This window comes from Lactuca virosa, chromosome 7 (genome assembly GCF_052849685.1).
Source record: "Lactuca virosa cultivar CGN04683 chromosome 7, Lactuca_virosa_CGN04683_v6, whole genome shotgun sequence".
NCBI classification, from domain to species: Eukaryota; Viridiplantae; Streptophyta; class Magnoliopsida; order Asterales; family Asteraceae; genus Lactuca; species Lactuca virosa.
In genome coordinates, this window is record NC_136432.1 from 47,978,117 (window position 1) to 47,999,110 (window position 20,994).

At 39.0% G+C, this 20,994-nt stretch overlaps 1 protein-coding gene and 1 pseudogene across 1 annotated transcript; both read left to right on the forward strand.

Moving 5' to 3' along the window:
- Positions 1 to 3,036: 3,036 nt before the first annotated feature.
- Positions 3,037 to 4,553, forward strand: LOC145126016 (F-box protein At5g03100-like). The gene is made up of 2 exons (XM_079061418.1): positions 3,037 to 4,035; positions 4,359 to 4,553. The coding sequence occupies exons 1-2, from the start codon at positions 3,091 to 3,093 to the stop codon at positions 4,482 to 4,484; spliced, it is 1,071 nt and encodes a 356-aa protein (XP_078917544.1). The 5' UTR covers positions 3,037 to 3,090; the 3' UTR covers positions 4,485 to 4,553.
- A 959-nt stretch (positions 4,554 to 5,512) lies between these two features.
- LOC145126612 (F-box protein At5g03100-like) lies at positions 5,513 to 6,896 on the forward strand (annotated as a pseudogene).
- The last annotated feature ends 14,098 nt before the right edge of the window (positions 6,897 to 20,994 follow it).

Genomic DNA, 20,994 nt, shown 5'->3' on the forward strand with positions numbered 1-20,994 from the left:
TGCTAGGAGTCTGTGTGATCCTTGCATGTGTTATGTGCTGTTATGTATACCGAGCGGGGCTCGATGCCGGGCGAGGCCCGATGATTGAATCGTATGTTATTGTTTTATGATCATTGTATGTGCTAGCATGATTATGTGATATATATTGTATGTGTATAGTGGGCGGGGCCCGATGTCAGGCGGGTCCTAAGAATAACAGATTTGTTTATCGAGCGGGGCTCGATGTCGGGCACATCCCGAAGGAGGGCGGGGCCCAATGGAGGGTGGGGGCCCAATATGTGATTTATTATGTGTGGTATGGGGTAGTTTGGGGAACTCACTAAGCTTTGTGCTTACGATTTTCAGTTTATGTTTCAGGTACTTCTTGTTTCAAGGGGAAGAGCTCGGGATGATTGCATTGCACACACCACATAGTTCCGCTTTCTTGATTTACTTGATTTGAGATGATGTTTGATACACTTATTTTATTTGGATTGTATCGAAGATGTTTTTTGGAATACTGTTTTATTAAATAAAAATATGAAATTTTTGGGTCATATTTTTGGGCGTTACATAATGACGAGATATCGTGCAAACCACAAGGATTGTTGAAGTGGTTGCCCTCTGGTATGTTGGGTGCTTGAGGTAAGTTGTTTAGTTTTTGAATTACCTCTGCATTTAAGCATATGAGGTTCAAGGTTAGTTTTTTTATGCTATCTTAGAGGACTTTCAAATCCAATGATGTTAGAAGCCCAAAATCAGTAAATAACTATCTATTCTGAAACCAGAATTGATGTAGGTGATTATGGTTCCCAAAGTAACTTAACCGATTGGAACAGGTTTAAAGAAAAGTAATTTATTTTTAATATGACTTAAATAATTTATTTTTTTCAATGTACATGGTTATTTTGATAATTTGCAAACCCATGATTTCAAATTTATATACATCTTAACTTAATTAGTATATTTTTTTACACATGATGATAATTGACTTTCATACTTATTTTCAAGAATTTTTCTAATAAAATCGAATTTTTACATTGAAGAATTTTTTAAAGACAAGCAAGTTAATAGAAGGTATCATTCTTGCTTTGTTTCTTAATTTATTTATTTTCAAATATGTGGATTTTTCATGAGTGTCACAAATAATAAAGATTTTTTCCAATAAATATATACAATCACCCACCGACAAACACATTCTTGCACTAGAAAGCATATTCATGACGATTATGATGCACCACATGACGATTATGATGCACCACAGGTTAATTTTACTCTTTAATGGTTAGTGTTGATAGTTTGTTATGGTTAATTTCTAAAGCTCATTTGTTATTTCTTATATTGGTTAATTTATTTATTGTATAATCATAAAATTTTAAAATATTAAAATACCAGGTTGGAAAGTGTGAAGTGATAGGTTTCCAAATCTAATGAACCGATGTAACCCCTTCCGATTCCAACATTTCAAGAACCACTGGTTCCTAATTGTACATATTAAAATAATGTCCTACTTTTACAAAAACATAAAATAACATTATACTTTTAGCAATCATGTTTTGTGCATGTTTTAATTTAAAGACATCTCAATTTGTACTAACTTATATTCGACAGTTTTTTTCATAAAGTTTCATTGACCTGAATATAGTTCCAAAAAAATCATTATAAACATTTCACAAATCGAAATATAATTACAAATCTCATCATCAAATGACTGTAGAATGTTATATTTTTTTTAAACCAAACACGATTCATGTAACATTTTTCTCATTTTTATTTTACTTATTTTAGTGAAACTAAACTTTGGTATTGTGATAGATTTTCTGTTTCAATTCCATTTAACTACATCCCAATGTTGAAATCTTATTTTGCTTTTTGTTAAGTTATTTTTCTTGGGATTTAACAGATTACAAGATGACTCTAAAGAATTTTGGAGAAAAATTGTCTACTAAACCCAAACAGAAAGATCTTGATAAGCTTGAAAACGAAGCAATTTCATAATCAGACTATGGGAGAGGAGAATGTGATTATCTTTCTACAATAGTAGGTTTCTAATCTGGATTACCTGAATGCTTCTTACTGGAATATTTTTTGAGTTTTTTATGAGTTAATTGCGAGATATAAACAAAGTATGTTGCTATTTTTTTGAGTTAAATGCAAAAAATGTTCAAATTGTGTTACTTTTTTGGGAACGGAGTTATCCCTATAATTAGTTGCTTTGTGAAAGTTTGAAATGGGTCCTACTATATACACATGTTGATACAAATGTCAGAGGTATCTAAATGAAAGTAATCAATTTCTAAAAATAACTTGAAAAAAATTATATGAGTTAAGCCAATGTTATGAACAATAATTGTTGGATTTTATATCAATTGTAGTATTACACTTCCATTTTTTTTCATACAACGAAATTATGTTGTTTTTCTTTTCGTTCAATCCCGAAAAAAAAAACTTAAATGAAGATGAAAAATGACAGAAAAGTATAAAAACAACTTATATGACGAGGAATGTCGTCTAACTAATAAAAAAATGTTGTCTACAAAGAGGTCATTTAAAGATCATAGATATGCGTTCATTTCATTATATTTTTGAGACATGTCAATATTACCGATAACACTAAGTCTGTTTTCTGTTACTTTATTTATTATTATTATTATTGTTATTATTTTGCTAGTTTTTTATATCTTTATATGTATTTGTTTATACGTTTGTATTTATTTATGCGTTCCCTGCATTTTACACGATCATAATCTAATTAACTATTATGAGAATAATTCTAATACATTCATGTACATATTTACTTATTTTAATACATCAGCCTTGTCAAACACAAGTCGACTTAGATTATTTGTTAACTTTAACAACCTAGTAAAAATATCTATATATACTAGGTACTATCATTACCATTGTTGTTTTATCGTTATTATATATTCTTAAACTGTTATTTTAACATTTGTCTAATAATCATTCATTAAAAAATGATTTGATACGAAGATAATTATCTTCTTTTTGTTTGGGTTTGGTTCACAATTTGTTTAAACTTGCGAGTTGCGACTGATTCGGGTATTGTAGCAGTCTTGCACGGGGGAAAGCAACGAGGATGCTGTTGCCGCCATGGAAACTGTGGAAGGACGCAATCAATCTCCAATTCCCCCAAATCAGATAAAATTACTAAAATTCGTGGATGAGGAGGGAGAAGATCGGATCAGTGTGTTGCCAGATTGCTTGCTTCTTGAAATTCTCTCTCATTTACCCTCCACAAAATACGCAGTTAGAACAGGTAAACTCTCCAAGCGATGGAAACATCTTTGGACTTTTGTACCTACTCTGATTTTCAAACATAATAGAGATAATGATGATTTCGTCTTGTTCGTTGACAAAACCCTAACTCAGTGTCATCAATTGAAGCTCAAGAAATTCGTAGTATATACTGTTTATGATATTCGGTTTGAATCGCAAGTCAAGAATTGGATTCGTTATGCTATAACTTGTAAAGTTGAAGAGCTTCATTTAACGTTAAGGAATACGGAGTTCAAATCAGAGTTTGTGTTTGATCAATATTTTTTCACCAATTCATGTTTTACTGATCTGACATTAAAAGGCTGCATGTTTAATCCAACTGGGGCAATTAGTTGGAAAAATCTTAGGAAATTGTGTATATACTACGTTAAATTGAACAAAGATTTGACTGAAAATATACTATCCGGGAGTCCTCAATTGGAAACTTTGGTATTGGAGGATTGCTATGGTTTCAGTCTGCTTGATATTACTTCAAAGAGTGTTAAGAACTTGGTGCTCTCTGGATACGTTGTTCCTTATGATGAATCTGAATCCGATATCATCCAAATCAATGCTCCCAATATTTTATCACTAATAATCGAAGCTGAATTGGTCTTGTGGAAGCTTTTGTTGGTAAATGTGTCTTCTTTAGTCAAAGCTAACTTAGATTATATAAATGACGACATAACTTCTAAAGAAGAGGAAGAAGAGATGCTTAAAGGGTTTATAATGAGCCTTTGCCATGTCAAGGAGCTCACACTTGGAGTTTTCTGCTCTAAGGTAAATTTTACTTTCTTTGACAATATGTCTATATAAAAATCATATGATTATTAGCTTCTGTAGTATACTTTATCAATTATCCTTTGGTAAACTTGTTTCAATTATCGTTTAGTGAAGTCAAAGATCTATACTTAGAGGGTGTTTACATGTGCACGCAATGTAATCATTTTGAGTGTTTGGCTAAAATGATAACAATACGATCTTGTAAGTAGTTAAGTAAAAAGAGCTGATAAATTGAGATAAATATAGAATTACCTAACTATCCTTAGTTTTGATCGACTTATTATATGATTATCTTCTCCCTGGTATTGTTGTGTTGGTAGGTGGTGTCTCGTTTGGAAGCTAAAGGTTTTGTTTCTCCATCAAATATGAAGCTTCCTGATATTATTTCCCATTTATATCCTGATGATGATTCGCTGGAGCTTGATGATTGGTCTGATAGTGATTAGTTTATTGGAATTAATTGTAAAAAACATTATTGGCTCTTAAGCTTAATATATCTATTAGTGTTACTTAAATCTCTAGTCCACTGCATGCTTAGTGATCTCCATCTCTTGCAAATATAAATAAGCCTTCTCTTTCTCTTTGAAACTACCAACAACACACAATGGTCTAGTGATCTAGTCACTTGGTATTTATTGTCCAAAAGCTAATTTGTAGTAGAATAAGTTTTGACCAACTTCCTTTTTCACGTCACATGATTACAAACTCATAAGTCAAAAATATTATTATAAACGATGATTAAAGATAACCTGTTATATGTAATACAAACCAAATAGGCCATAATATATAAGCATGATATTTTTTTGCCATTTATTTACATTTGTAATCATTTTTTGCCAAACACTCCAAAAAAGTGTTTATTAGTTTATAGTGTTTTCAAAATACCTTTTTAATACTTCATTTTGCTAATGGAAAATCTAATAAACATCTTATTTTCAAAACTCAATCCCAAAAAACAATAACGAAAAGGAAAGATGGGGATGGCATTTTGATAAAATTAAAAGTTTGACTAAGCTTTCAGTATATCTGTATAGTGTAAATTACAAGAACCAAAATTCTTAACTTATTCATATATATATATATATATATATATATATATATATATATATATATATATATATATATATATATATATATATACACACACAGTGAGTAATGCCATGTTTACATCATTGGTTTAATCGCTCTTTCATTTAATAAAGAAAATGTTGTTTTCACAGTTGTTTTTTGTGCAGGCTTGGCTAGTAAACAAAGTAACAAACATTAATTAAAAATTGATTTGGATATTGAAACTTCCTAAAATTCATTTGATGATTTGAATATTCAAATTCAAAATAAGTCTCATTGTTCTAGGGATTGAACTATAGTTTTTTAAAGTTTAGGGGTGAAAGCAAAACTTCTTTTCACCATTAGTATAGTTGAGTAATTTAATTTGAGTTTTTCTTTGTAGATTAGTGAGAGCTCTGCTACCGACATGGAAAGGGTGGACGTTGAAAGACAAAATCAACCTGAAATTCCCCCAAAACGGATAAAGTTGCAGGAAATCGCGGAGAAGGGGGAAAATGATTGAATCAGTGCGTTACCAGATTCTTTGCTTCTTGATATCCTATCTCGTTTACCCTCCGCAGAAGGCACCATTAGAACAGGCACACTCTCCAAAAGATGGGAGCATCTTTGGACTTCGCTTCCTGTTCTAATTTTCGAACATAATGCTGTTAATCAACAGTGGTCTGATTTCGTTTCGTCTGTCGATAAAACCCTAACTCAATGTCGCCGATTGAAGCTCAAGGAATTCAAAGTATATACCCGTTATTATACTGGATGTGAATCGCGAGTCAACAATTGGATTCGATATGCTATAAAATGCAATGTTGAAAAGCTTAATTTAGCGTTATGGAGTGTGGAATGTGCTGCTGAGTTTGTAGTAGATCAATCTTTTTTCATCAGCTCATGTTCTACTGATCTGAGATTAGCAGGCTGCATTTTTAATCCAACTGGGGTGATTAGTTGAGAAATCTTAGGAAGTTGTGTATTTACAGTGGGAATCTAGATGAAGATTAGATTGAAACCATATTATCCGGGAGTCCTTTTTAGAAACTTTGGTATTGAATGAATGCTATGGTTATAGGCTGCTCGATATTACCTCAAAGAGCATCAAGAACTTGGTGTTCTCTGGATACTTTGATCCTGAGGATGAATATGATGATATTGATGATATTATCGAAATCAATGCTCCTAATATTCTGTCACTAAAGATCCAAGGTGCTTTGTTGTTGTCGAGGCTTTCGTTGGTACATGTTTCTTCTTTGGTTGAAGCTAGCTTAGATTATGTAGAGGATTGGCTTTGTGAGACGATGGAAGAAGAGATGCTAAAAGGATTTATTCTAGACCTTCAACATGTGAAAGAGCTTAAAATTGGGATAATCTGTTTCAAAGTAAAATCCTTTTTCCTTTGACAACATATGTCTCTGTAAAAATTGTATCTGATTAGCTTTAGTAGTAGTTCATTGATTATCCTTTGTTAAACTTGTTTCAAGTATACTAAACCGAATTTAAAGAATTTTTTTCTTAGAGGGTGTTTGGACTTTGGATGTATCATGTATGTTGAAAGTAAAGCAGTAATAATCTTGACCATTTTGTTAGACATGATTATGGTTTTCAGATTGTTTAGGGTTAAAGTAATGGAGAAGCATGTTAGTAGTTGCTTTAAATAGAAGTGATAACTGAGATTTATATAAAATTACCTGATTATCTTAGCTTTGATCAACTCATCTTTGTATTATTGGTAGGCCCTGTCTCGTTTGGAAGCTAAAGGTTTTGTCATTCCATCAAATATGAAGCTTCCTGATGCTTTTTAGGAACAACTGGAGGAAGGCCATGAAGGTGATGGAGCTAATTGATTGATGACAATCTGATTTCATGTTTAGGCATTTCATCTCTTTTTCTATTCATGGTTTCTTCTTTATTTAGCCAATGTGTCGTTAGTTGTTACTCCAATGTGTTTATTGTATTTAAGAAGTTTTTCTTTTGATGTTCTACTAGAATCTGATTGATGAATGTTGTGTAGAAATTGTAAATGGGAAACTGTTTTTCCGTAACTAAGCACAACCGAAACTGAAAACTTAATTATGAATGTCTTTGTTTCTGCTCCTTGGGGTTCTCTCTGTTCTTGTTCTTTTGGGATGTCATTGTATGTTATAATTGTGTTTGTCCCATTCATAATTAACGAACACATGCATTGCTTGCTTCTCACTTTTGTTGTCTTCTCACTTGTATGTGTTTGTAGGTTGTGTCTCGTTTGGAAGCAAAAAGTTTTGTTTTTCCATCAAATATTCAAATGTCAAGTTTCCTGATGTTACATATGATTGGTCCGATAATGATTTAATTGCAAGTGGAAATTGTGATTCAGTTGAGAGCAGAGATTGGTGATACTTTGAATTAATGTTTAGGCATTTTCATCTCTTTTGTTATTCGTTTTGTAAGGTAGCTTGGTTCCATTGGGTCCTCTCTTTTGGGTTGTGGATCTTTCTTATTTCAAAATATTGATGGGTTGAGTGTTTCATGTGTTCTTTCTTTTTTTAACTTATGCCTTTTTAGCTGTTACTCCAATGCGTTTATTGGAGTTTAGAAGCTACGTTCTTGTATGAGTTATGTCATTTTGTTGAGAAATATAAACACATGGTACTTGGTATGCTTTTTGTCTTGACCAACACATGGACTGAAAATAAGTGGTGTGGTTGTTTTAATATTGTTGAGTTTTGGAGTTGTTGTTTGACGTTTGTGAAGTCACGATGTATGCAGGAGTTTATATCTTTTGATTGTGTTGAAACTATAACACTGCCACTCAAAGTAGCAATTTGTAAATGTGCTTTATATGGTACATTTTAGGCAAACGGTTACGAAAACTCCCCCAATATTGAAATGATTACAATGGACTTTTGTTTCATGTTTCAAGTTTTGGTAGACTTGGGTAGGGAACAAGGGATACTTATCTCCATGGTTTTATTATAAAAGTTATACCGGGAAGTTGCAGACTCTTTCTTTGCAACATGTACAAATGGTTCTTGGTTTGCACCATATGTTTTTGTCTTGGTCAAACATATGGATTGAAGATAACTCGTATGCACAACATGAGACGATGATTGTATTGTGTTGAATGTGCATTAGCGTTTGACCTAGACCGATCTCAATGACACAAATTCTAAATGATTTGTCTCTGCCTTTTTTTGGCTGAACTTATGGGACATGGACTAGTTCCCGATGCCTCGTTAGTGCATTGAAACATACATATATGTCCTCTGTAACACCCAAAAATTCAAACCAATTTAAACTTTTAAAAACATTCAAATCATAAAAAAAATCATTACAACTTTGTTTTCAAAATGTATAATATCAGAGTTTTCCCAGAAACATAGTCAAAACTTGAGGAGCTCTACGATCATGTCTTCGCCTTGCCGCGATCCCCTGATGTACCTGAAACAATAAACTGAAACTGTAAGCCTGAGAGCTTAGTGAGTTCCCCCAAAATACTGATATACATACAGTCCACATAAACATATCATGACAAACTGAACAACATGTAATGGGTCCCCAGCTTTACAGACTGGATTACCCCCGAGCCCACAGTACGAGTCTCCCTGTAGCCCGTAACTGGAATGCTCCCGAACCCATAGTACGAGTCTCCCTTTAGCCCGTAATCATAACCAACTGAACAACATGAAATGGGTCCCCAGCTTTACAGACTGGATTACCCCCGAGCCCACAGTACGAGTCTCCCTTTAGCCCGTAACTGGAATGCTCCTAAGGTCTGTTGGCTACCGCACGGAGCAGTACAACCTCAACCCATCCCACGTAACATATAACATACAACATAACCACTGAGCATGCAATAAACATATAACATCACAGGTAGTCCTACAGGTCTACCTGGCATAACCACTAGCATGCATCACTAACTCATACTCAACATCTAACACTACTAAGATAACATATCCAATGGGCCGACCTTCGTGCCATAGACCCCTTAGTATAGTGAGGATAACTCACCTCGCAACTGTCGTCCGAAGCTAGAAAGCTCAACTACCGGATCACCAACACGAACTCCACCACCTATAGTTACCATAAAACCCTTTTTCATAAATTTCCAAATTACCAGAATACCCTCAGAAGTCAACTGGTCAACTCTTGGTCAAAGACAAAGTCCATAGTCAAAGTCAACAGTCCATGTTGACTCGACTCGTCGAGTGTAGATCACCGACTCGTCGAGTCCTTCCTGAACTCGAGAAGTCGTGAAATCCTTGATTGGCTCGTCCAGTTCCCATTTAACTCGCCGAGTTCATACGTGTCCAAGAATTGGGAGAAACCCTAGCCGACTCGCCGAGTTCAAGGCAATCTTCAGCGGACTCGCCGAGTTTGTTCATCGACTCGACGAGTTCATGCCCATCTTCATATGACACACCGAGTTGACTATGCAACTCGTCGAGTCCTTGCAGACCTTCATCCATGCAGAAACTTTTAAGCCATGCCAAGGTTCCAAATTACAGATCCAAGCTTCTAAGGCATGATTAACACGTAAAGTTGCAAACTTTACACACATGCAAGGCCCTAAAGGCTCTAAATGACCATTCTAAGCTTCTAATGGAGCTTTACACCTTAGGAGAATCTCATCCTTGCAAGAACTGGAAACTTTATGGACTTAGGACTCAAAAGAGGTTCAAATCTGAAGTTTCAAATTCAGATCTAGCTTCCATACCAAAATCCCTTCATGAATAACTAAAGAAAGCCCTAGTTTTCTCATAAGAATGAAAAAGAGACTAAGGTAACAGCTTATTACCTCCCAGATGTGCCCCAAACTGAAGTAGACTCTGGATCCACACAAAACCTTGATGCTAGCCTCTTGATCTACAAGTTTCCTTCACAAAAGTCACTTCTCAAAGCTCTAAAACACTCTCCAAGCTCTCACTCACGGAAGTTAGGGTTTCTGGCTCTCAAGGAGTGATAGAGGACAGTGGGAGGTGCTAATGGTCCAATATATAGGATGCAAAAACCCTGAAATTTAGGGTTTCCACTGCCAGCTCCTACTCATCGAGTCCCCCATGCCGACTCGACGAGTCACTCATTAATTGACGTGTCCTGGCTCGCTGCTACTCGACGAGTCATAGCGCCAACTCGTCGAGTAGACCTTATTCATGAAGTCTAAAAGGAAAATTAATGATACCTGACAGATGGGATGTTACAATTCTCCCCCACTTAACTTAGACTTCGTCCTCGAAGTCTGCTGCAGCGAATAACTCCGGGTAATGCTCCCGCATCTCAGCCTCCGACTCCCATGTCCACTCGGATCCCCTCCGATGCTCCCATTGTATTTTTACCAACATAACCTCCTTGTTGCGCAGGACTTTCACTTTCCTTTCCAGAACGGTAATCGGCTTCTCAATATAATTCAGGCGCTCATAAACACGAATATCATCCAGTGGCACCACTGCCTCCGAGTCCACAATGCACTTTTGCAACTGCGAAACGTGGAAAGTGTTGTGGATCCGACTAAGCTCCTCTGGCAGCTCTAGTCTGTAATCCACCTTGCCAACCCTGGCAATAATCCTGAACGACCCAATGTATCGGGGACCCAATTTTCCCCTCTTCCTGAAGCGGATCACGCCCTTCCAGGGCGAGACCTTCAGGAGTACCATGTCACCGACCTGAAACTCTAATTCGGATCGGCGCCGGTCGGCGTAACTCTTCAGCCGCTGCCTAATCTGCTGAATCTTCTCGGTAGTCTGCAAGACCACCTCTGTCCGACCCATCACCCTGTGACCAACCTCACCCCAACATACCGGGGTGCGACATATCCGCCCGTACAACAGCTCGAATGGCAGGGCGCCAATGCTACAATGATAGCTGTTGTTGTAGGCGAACTCTGCAAGCGGTAGGTGGGAATCCCAGCTCCCACCAAAATCAATGACACACGCACTCAGCATATCCTCGCGTGCCCAGCTCCTCATGAAACTTCTGCCAGAATCGGGATGTAAACCTGACATCCCGATCGGAAACAATAGAGATGGGAACCCCATGGTGAGACACGATCTCGTGAACGTACATGTCGGACAACTTTTCGGCCGACGAACTCTCCCGAATCGCTAAGAAATGGGCGCTCTTGGTCAGTCGATCCATGATGACCCATATAGCATCAAATCCCTTTGCCGTCCTCGGTAGCTTGGTAATGAAATCCATCGTGATCTGTTCCCATTTCCACATGGGAATCTCTAGAGGCTGCAGCTTGCCATGCGGCCTCTGGTGCTCGGCCTTGACCATCCTGCAGGTCAAGCACCTTTCGACATACCAAGCGATCTCTCGCTTCATGCATGGCCACCAATAGCTCAAACTCAAATCCCGGTACATCTTGGTGCCCCCGGGTGAATAGAGAAATGAGACTTATGAGCCTCCTCCATAACCTTCTGCCTAACCCCACCAGACATCGGTACCCAAACCCGACCGCATCGGGTCAATAATCCTCGGCTGTCCTGCTCAAACCGGGTATTCTCACCCTTGATCCTCTCCAGCTTCCAGTTTTCTGGTCGCATGCCCTCAACCTGGGTATTTCTAATCAAACTTACAAGTGGAGAGTCCACTGCTATCCTCATACATACCGCTGGGGTGGAAGACCCAACTGACTTGCGGCTCAAAGCATTCGCAACCACATTCACTTTACCAGGATGGTAAAGGATCTCGCAGTCGTAGTCCTTGACTACGTCCAGCCACCTGCGCTGCCTCATGTTCAGGTTCGGCTGATCCATGATGTGTCTCTGTTTGGTTGTCAAACCAACAAATAATGGGATAAAATAATAACAATAAAACTCAAATCACTGTTATTTCTTACACTAAAGATAGTATAGAATAAGCAGGGTCGATCCACAGGAATACGGGACTTCTTATTTAGCCATATTCTCACACATCATACAAATAATATTAAAGTGGGGTGTTATGTTTGAACTAGAATTAAACTTCATAAGTAAACAAAATTGATAACAAAATTCAGTAAAAGAAATACATTTCCGATTCTGATCCCTATATATGTATTATGTTGAAAGATGTAATATGATTATGACTCATGTTCAATCTAGGTTGGTGATTTAGATATTATCAAGCTCTAATATCCAAGTTGACAAAAGTGTTTTATTTAAAACATGTTCTTCAAATAAAACTTCATTTAATTGATTCAATTCAAACAGGCTCTTGGATCAAATCATTAAATGGCATTAAGTTCTTGTAACAATTACCAACAATGTTCAACATTCCTCATACACTTGGGATTATGAACATTTAATCTTTGATTACACTAATTTTGATCTAATTACAACCAATCAAGTGCATGTTACTAATATCAAATCATAAAACATATACGAATTTTACAATTTGATTAACTAGATTGATAAGAACCCTAATTCATTGATCAAGTGAAAAGAGAACCAATCAAACATGTAATTAAGTCCAAATCAAAGATTACTAGATAATAAACATAAAATCAAGTGCAAATTACAACTTAACAACCAACACTTAGGAATCTAGAATCAGAAATGATTTAGAAATCAGCCACACATGTCTAAGTTAAATTACAAATGCAACAAGTTTGATCTTCAAATTGACTTACAAAATGCAAAATAAAGTGTTTCCAAGATGCTAGATGATGATATGATACACCAAAATCGCCCCCCTACAGTTCCCAATCGAAGTTGTGTTTTTTTCCTCCCAGAAGAACATGATAAATCGGAAGTTAAGAATTTGAATTTCAATCAGATCACGTTACACGGCCCGTGTAACTTATGCCTTGCCATTACACGGCCGTGTAACGACTCTGATGTGCTGAAATACTTCCAAAGCGCGGCCGCGTAACGTATGCCTTGCCAAAGCGCGGGCCGTGTAATGCAGTTCATAAAAGTCAATTCTTGATTTTCTTCATTTCTTCAGTTTAGCTCCTAAAATTCCGAAATTTCACTGAGAGCTTCCCTTGACCATCCTAAGCATGATCCAATCTTCAAATCACCCTGAAATATCCACAAAAAATGGTGAAATATCGATAGATCCTCGATAATGTCGTTTAATGTAAAATGAATGAATATTACACTAAAAATGTAATGCAATGCTATAAATAAACATGAAATTAGCTTATGAAAAGGTGCAATTTATGCACCTAACAAATCTCCCCAAGCTTGAACCTTTTCTTGTCCTCAAGAAAACAAAATAAGAATTAACCTTGGAAGAGATGAATGCAAATGCAAATGAAGAAATGCAAACATAGAAATAAAAAGAAGAATGCCTCAAGTTATTTATCCCGACAACATAATCATGATTAAAGAGTTGTCAACCTATACCCCAAACACATACGAATGTACTGCATTCTAAATCAGGACAGTAGAAGACTTGGAACACAAAGATTTGCCAACCACTTGGTTTAATTGCATAGAACCATAGTATAAGGCATCTCCTAGTAACTTTTACTGTTAAGGCAGGTGCATCTCAATCTATAGGGCGTGCTCACTGAAGCACTCAACTCGTGTATGCACTCATTTCACAAGATGTGTGAACTCACTCCTATCAAAGAATCTACACTCGTTAGTTAAGGTGGAGGGCACTCGGCGTCGGTAAGGCATATCTCATTCTTCTTAGTTTTCTCTCCATGCTCTTCAATAGCTTGTGGTTGCACAATCTTCATATTTTCTTCCAAAATCCGTGTCAACTCTCGGTAATCCATAATAGGAGATAAATCCATAACCATATCAGGAGCGCAAAAGAAATATACAGTAACAAATATACAAAATAGAACCATATAATCATAATTGTTGGCTTCAAAATAAACTTCTAATGCTAAACAAGCCAACAAAATCAAACACAAACGAATTTCCTGTGAAAATATCATCATGAAAAATCTGGAAAGGCTTGGTTCAGTTCTTTTTTTTTTTTAGATAACTAGAAAGCAGCATGGATATGTACAAAGACTCAACTTAAATATTACAAAAGAAATGAAAAACAAACATAAACTAAAACTTCCCTCTCTCTCTTTTTTCCTTTTTTTTTTTTAGAAACTAGATAAATTGACTTTTGAAGAACTCTTTTATAAATGACAAATACTTGTAGAGATTTGACTTTGAAATCCGTCATTTTGATGATCTCGCAGTTTTGACTTTGGAAAACAAATTGGTTTAAATTAACGATAAACTTCTAATATTTACAACTAGAAAACTAGAATGAAAATAATAACAACTTTAACAACTATTCTTTAACGGCGCCAATTTGTTTGGTTGTCAAACCAACAAATAATGGGATAAAATAATAACAATAAAACTCAAATCACTGCTATTTCTTACACTAAAGATAGTATAGAATAAGCAGGGTCGATCCACAGGAATACGGGACTTCTTATTTAGCCATATTCTCACACATCATACAAATAATATTAAAGTGGGGTGTTATGTTTGAACTAGAATTAAACTTCATAAGTAAACAAAATTGATAACAAAATTCAGTAAAAGAAATACATTTCCGATTCTGATCCCTATATATGTATTATGTTGAAAGATGTAATATGATTATGACTCATGTTCAATCTAGGTTGGTGATTTAGATATTATCAAGCTCTAATATCTAAGTTGACAAAAGTGTTTTATTTAAAACATGTTCTTCAAATAAAACTTCATTTAATTGATTCAATTCAAACAGGCTCTTGGATCAAATCATTAAATGGCATTAAGTTCTTGTAATAATTACCAACAATGTTCAACATTCCTCATACACTTGGGATTATGAACATTTAATCTTTGATTACACTAATTTTGATCTAATTACAACCAATCACGTGCATGTTACTAATATCAAATCATAAAACATATACGAATTTTACAATTTGATTAACTAGATTGATAAGAACCCTAATTCATTGATCAAGTGAAAAGAGAACCAATCAAACATGTAATTAAGTCCAAATCAAAGATTACTAGATAATAAACATAAAATCAAGTGCAAATTACAACTTAACAACCAACACTTAGGAATCTAGAATCAGAAATGATTTAGAAATCAGTCACACATGTCTAAGTTAAATTACAAATGCAAAAAGTTTGATCTTCAAATTGAATTACAAAATGCAAAATAAAGTGTTTCCAAGATGCTAGATGATGATATGATACACCAAAATCACCCCCTACAGTTCCCAATCGAAGTTGTGTTTTTTCCTCCCAGAAGAACATGATAAATCGGAAGTTAAGAATTTGAATTTCAATCAGATCACGTTACACGGCCCGTGTAACTTATGCCTTGCCATTACACGGCCGTGTAACGACTCTGATGTGCTGAAATACTTCCAAAGCGCGACCGCGTAACGTATGCCTTGCTAAAGCGCGGGCCGTGTAATGCAGTTCATAAAAGTCAATTCTTGATTTTCTTCATTTCTTCAGTTTAGCTCCTAAAATTCCGAAATTTCACTGAGAGCTTCCCTTGACCATCCTAAGCATGATCCAATCTTCAAATCACCCTGAAATATCCACAAAAAATGGTGAAATATCGATAGATCCTCGATAATGTCCTTTAATGGAAAATGAATGAATATTACACTAAAAATGTAATGCAATGCTATAAATAAACATGAAATTAGCTTATGAAAAGGTGCAATTTATGCACCTAACAGTCTCAAACTCTTGTGATCCGTGTAAATGGTACAGCGGACCCTATAAAGGTAATGCCTCCATAGCTTGAGGGCGAACACCACCGCCCCCAGCTCCAAGTCATGCGTAGGGTACCTTGTCTCGTGCAGCTTCAATTGTCGCGACGCATAAGCTATCACTCGTCCTCTATGCATGAGGACCGCCCCTAACACTGTGATGGATGCATCACAGAACACCACAAAATCCTCAACTCCCTTGGGGAGTTTCAAGACTGGGGCCTCACACAACCGCTGTCGGAGGGTCTCAAACGCCCTCTGCTGCTCAGGGCCCCACCGGAAATCCACCCCCTTCCTCGTCAGACGAGTGAGGGGTACCACAATCTTGGAGAAGTCCTGTATGAATCTCCGGTAGTACCCTGCCAATCCCAAAAAGCTCCTGATGTCTGAGGGAGATTTCGGAACCTCCCACTGCATAACCGCCTCGATTTTGGCCGGATCGACCAAAATCCCCTCTTGGTTAACGAGATGTCCGAGGAACTGGACCTCTCGTAGCCAAAACTCACACTTCGAGAACTTGGCGTATAGCCGTTCTCGTCTCAGAACTCCCAACAACTCTCGCAGATGCTCCTCATGCTGCTCCCAGGTCTTGGAATACACCAAGATATCATCTATAAACACTATGATCGAGCGATCGAGCATCGGTCTACAGACCCGATTCATCAGGTCAATGAACACCGCTGGCGCATTGGTGACCCAAACGGCATCACCACGAACTCGTAATGTCCGTAACGAGTTCGGAACGCGGTCTTCTCCACGTCCTCCTCTCTGACCCCGACCTGATGATACCCAGACCTCAAATCTATCTTGGCAAACCAAGATGCGCCCTGCAACTGATCAAAGAGATCGTCTATCCTCAGGAGTGGGTAACGGCTCTTCACCGTTAACTTGTTCAACTCCCGGTAGTCAATGCACATCCGGTGCGAACCGTCCTTCTTCCGGACAAAAAGAATCGGTGCTCCCCATGGAGAACTGCTAGGTCGAATGAACTGCTTGCCCAGCAGTTCCTGTAGCTGCGACGATATCTCCTGCATCTCTGGTGGTGCCAATCGGTACGGCGCCTTAGCGACAGGGGCCGCACCTGGCACCAGGTCGATCCTGAACTCGACCTGCCTCTCCGGAGGTACTCCGGGTAATTCCTCCGGGAACACATCAGCAAACTCTCTAACTACTGGAACCTCTGAAACTGATGACTGATCTCTCACCCGCGTATCTACCACATACACTAGATAACCCGCACACCCGTGCTGAATACACTGTCGAGCCTTGGCGGTTGAACAAAAACTAATCCCACTCTGGTGCCCTCACCATATACAATCAACTCTCCCCCACTTGGGGTTCGAACTACCACTCGCTGGCCCTCGCAATCAATCATAGCACCGAACCGACTGAGCCAATCCATGCCTACAATCACGCACACCTCCCCCATAGGGATCAGAATCAAATCTATCGGAAAGGACACCCCGAAAATCTCCAAATCGCATCCTCGATAAACCGAAGAAGCTAAAACCCCGTGCTCGTTGGCAATAGACACTCGCAACGAGCACTCTAACTCACCTACTGGCACACTGAACTCCCTACTAAATGACTGAGATACGAAGGAACGACTCGCCCCCGAGTCAAATAATACCAAAGCAGGAAAAGAATTCACTAAAAACGTACCTGATCACAGGTACAACAGATAAGCATACGGCAGATATAGTAAATGAGATAAAGAATAGAAACATACCAGCAACCACATCCGGTGCTGCCTTGGCCTCCTTGGCCGTAAGCTGAAATGTGCGTCCCTGAGCCTTCGGAGGCTCTGCTCTACCCTGCCTCTCATCGGTAATCCTCAACGTAGACGGCGTTGGAGCATGCGCCGGCTTGGCGGCTAGCAACAGACAGTTGGCCTTAATATGGCCAACCTGATCGCAGTGATGACATAACCTCATACTCTGAATCGGGACTGTCTGGAGGCAGTTCTTCGCGTAATGCCCCGTCTTGCCACACCTATGGCACCCATTATCAGATCGACACACACCAGAATGACCCTTGCCACACTTCCCACAAGTGCGGCTCTGCTGACCCCCGGTCCTAGTATCAGCGGTCTTAGACCGCTTCGGCGCTGGTTGAGACTGTGTCGGGGCCTTCTGCTGCTCCTTCAACTGCAACTCAATCTCTAACTCACGCCGTCTGGCAGCCTCCTGCAACTCTAGAAGAGTATCACATCGCTGAGTAGACACAAACTGACGGATATCCGTCTTGAGCATGCTCAGATAACGGGTCATCTAAGCTTGCTCTGAAGCAAACTCCGGGAAAAACATCGCCCTCTCAGGGAACATACGGGTGATCTCCGTCACCGACTCCCCATCCTGTCTCAAAGTAAAAAACTACTGTGCCAAACGTTCCCGCTCAACCCGCGGAATATAATGGGCGCGAAACATGTCCTTGAACTGCTCCCAAGTCACAGCAGCTCTCTGATCATCAGTGCACGGCCCAGTCGCAAGTCTCCACCAGTCCTTGGCCCCGGACCTAAGCAAGTTCAGAGCACACCTGACCTTCTGGTCAGTAGGACACGAGCAGGTGAAGAAACACCCCTCTACATCTGAAATCCACCTCATAGCCTTGATGGGATACTGCGTCCCATCAAAAGTAGGGGGCTTCGTGTTATCGAAGTCCCTGTACTGAAATCCCCTACCAACTCCTCCCCCTGCCGCTGATACAGCTGATGCAGCTGCTGCGGCAGCAGTCTCTGCAAGGGCTGCATAGCGCTCATCAAAGTACTCCACCACGGCGGTCTTGATCGACCCGAACATCTCCGGCAACTGCGATCGGAACGCAGCAACAACGTCATCATCCAGGATCTCTCGAATCCTGGCATCCAACTCCTCTGTACCCATATGCACCACTGGCTCAGGTGTTGTCGGCCCCACCTGGCCCCTGTCCCCTGATCCTGATCCCGAACCGGATCCAGCCACAAAGCGCCTCGTCATCACCATTCTGAAACACACCACAAAATATCAGATAATTCATATACATAACTGGGAGCCAACTCCCTACTAACCCTAGGGGTTGTGACTTACTTGACACGCGTATGGATCCTATGCTTTCAGTAGTACGGGCCCATACTACCTTCCACACCTACCCATATTTGTCTCAAGGATCACCACAATGCCCTAGCTGAATACACAACATGGCGAGCGCTCAATCCTCACTCCTAGAGGAATGCTAAATATCTCATAACTGGCCTCCCTGCCTCTCACTACCCACCCATCAATGAAACTTCCACCAACCCTGCAGCACAAGTGTATGCTAGCCATACTTAACGTTGGACCCTATAGACTTTCGAATATCCAATCCTACCCTAAGCTCCCAATCAAACAATAACAGAACATAAGGCCAAATCAAACATTCTCAGGCTATAAGATCTTAGTTATGTATAACCATGATGCATACACTAAGCAACTACAGTAACGATGCCAATCTCATATAAAGGAAACCCTAGGCTAGCAGGCATCATGTAATCAGGGAATTCTATCATGCAATTCCTGAAGATCCCTAGCCTAGCACTAGCATGTTATTCTAACATATCACATAATCACATATTGTATGGTATTTTGGGGTCTACTTACTGGCTCCGGCTGATCGTACACCCTGCATCCTCCTTTACTTATTTTGAAAATCATTTGAAACCATTTTGAAAATCCTTTCCTTGATTTGAGACTAGAGTTACACGAATGTTCCTCCAATTCACTCAAACCAAGGCTCTGATACCAACTTGTAACATCCAAAAATTCAAACCAATTTAAACTTTTAAAAACATTCAAATCATAAAAAAAATCATTACAACTTTGTTTTCAAAATGTATAATATCAGAGTTTTCCCAGAAACATAGTCAAAACATGAGGAGCTGTACGATCACGCCTTCGCCTTGCCGCAATCCCCTGATGTACCTGAAACTGTAATCCCGAGAGCTTAGTGAGTTCCCCCAAAATACCGATACACATACAATCCACATAAACATATCATAACAAACTGAACAACATGTAATGGGTCCCCAGCTTTACAGACTGGATTACCCCCGAGCCCACAGTACGAGTCTCCCTGTAGCCCGTAACTGGAATGCTCCCGAACCCATAGTACGAGTCTCCCTTTAGCCCGTAATCATAACCAACTGAACAACATGAAATGGGTCCCCAGCTTTACAGACTGGATTACCCCCGAGCCCACAGTACGAGTCTCCCTTTAGCCCGTAACTGGAATGCTCCCGAGCCCACAGTACGAGTCTCCCTTTAGCCCGTAACTGGAATGCTCCTAAGGTCTGTTGGCTACCGCACAGAGCAGTACAACCTCAACCCATCCCACGTAACATATAACATACAACATAACCACTGAGCATGCAATAAACATATAACATCACAGGTAGTCCTACAGGTCTACCTAACTAGCATAACCACTAGCATGCATCACTAACTCATACTCAACATCTAACACTACTAAGATAACATATCCAATGGGCCGACCTTCGTGCCATAGACCCCTTAGTATAGTGAGGATAACTCACCTCGCAACTGTCGTCCGAAGCTAGAAAGCTCAACTACCGGATCACCAACACGAACTCCACCACCTATAGTTACCATAAAACCCTTTTTCATAAATTTCCAAATTACCAGAATACCCTCAGAAGTCAACTGGTCAACTCTTGGTCAAAGACAAAGTCCATAGTCAAAGTCAACAGTCCATGTTGACTCGACTCGTCGAGTGTAGATCACCGACTCGTCGAGTCCTTCCTGAACTCGAGAAGTCGTGAAATCCTTGATTGGCTCGTCCAGTTCCCATTTAACTCGCCGAGTTCATACGTGTCCAAGAATTGGGAGAAACCCTAGCCGACTCGCCGAGTCTTCGAACGACTCGCCGAGTTCAAGGCAATCTTCAACGGACTCACCGAGTTTGTTCATCGACTCGACGAGTTCATGCCCATCTTCATATGACACGCCGAGTTGATTATGCAACTCGTCGAGTCCTTGCAGACCTTCATCCATGCAGACACTTTTTAAGCCATGCCAAGGTTCCAAATTACAGATCCAAGCTTCTAAGGCATGATTAACACGTAAAGTTGCAAACTTTACACACATGCAAGGCCCTAAAGGCTCTAAATGACCATTCTAAGCTTCTAATGGAGCTTTACACCTTAGGAGAATCTCATCCTTGCAAGAACTAGAAACTTTATGGACTTAGGACTCAAAAGAGGTTCAGATCTGAAG

Bases quoted from the DNA above. Each gene is read 5' to 3' on its own strand.
- LOC145126016 (XM_079061418.1), top strand. From the start codon at position 3,091: ATGGAAACTGTGGAAGGACGCAATCAATCTCCAATTCCCCCAAATCAG. The intron at 4,036-4,358 runs GTAAATTTTACT...TTGTGTTGGTAG, and splicing joins TTGGAGTTTTCTGCTCTAAG to GTGGTGTCTCGTTTGGAAGC.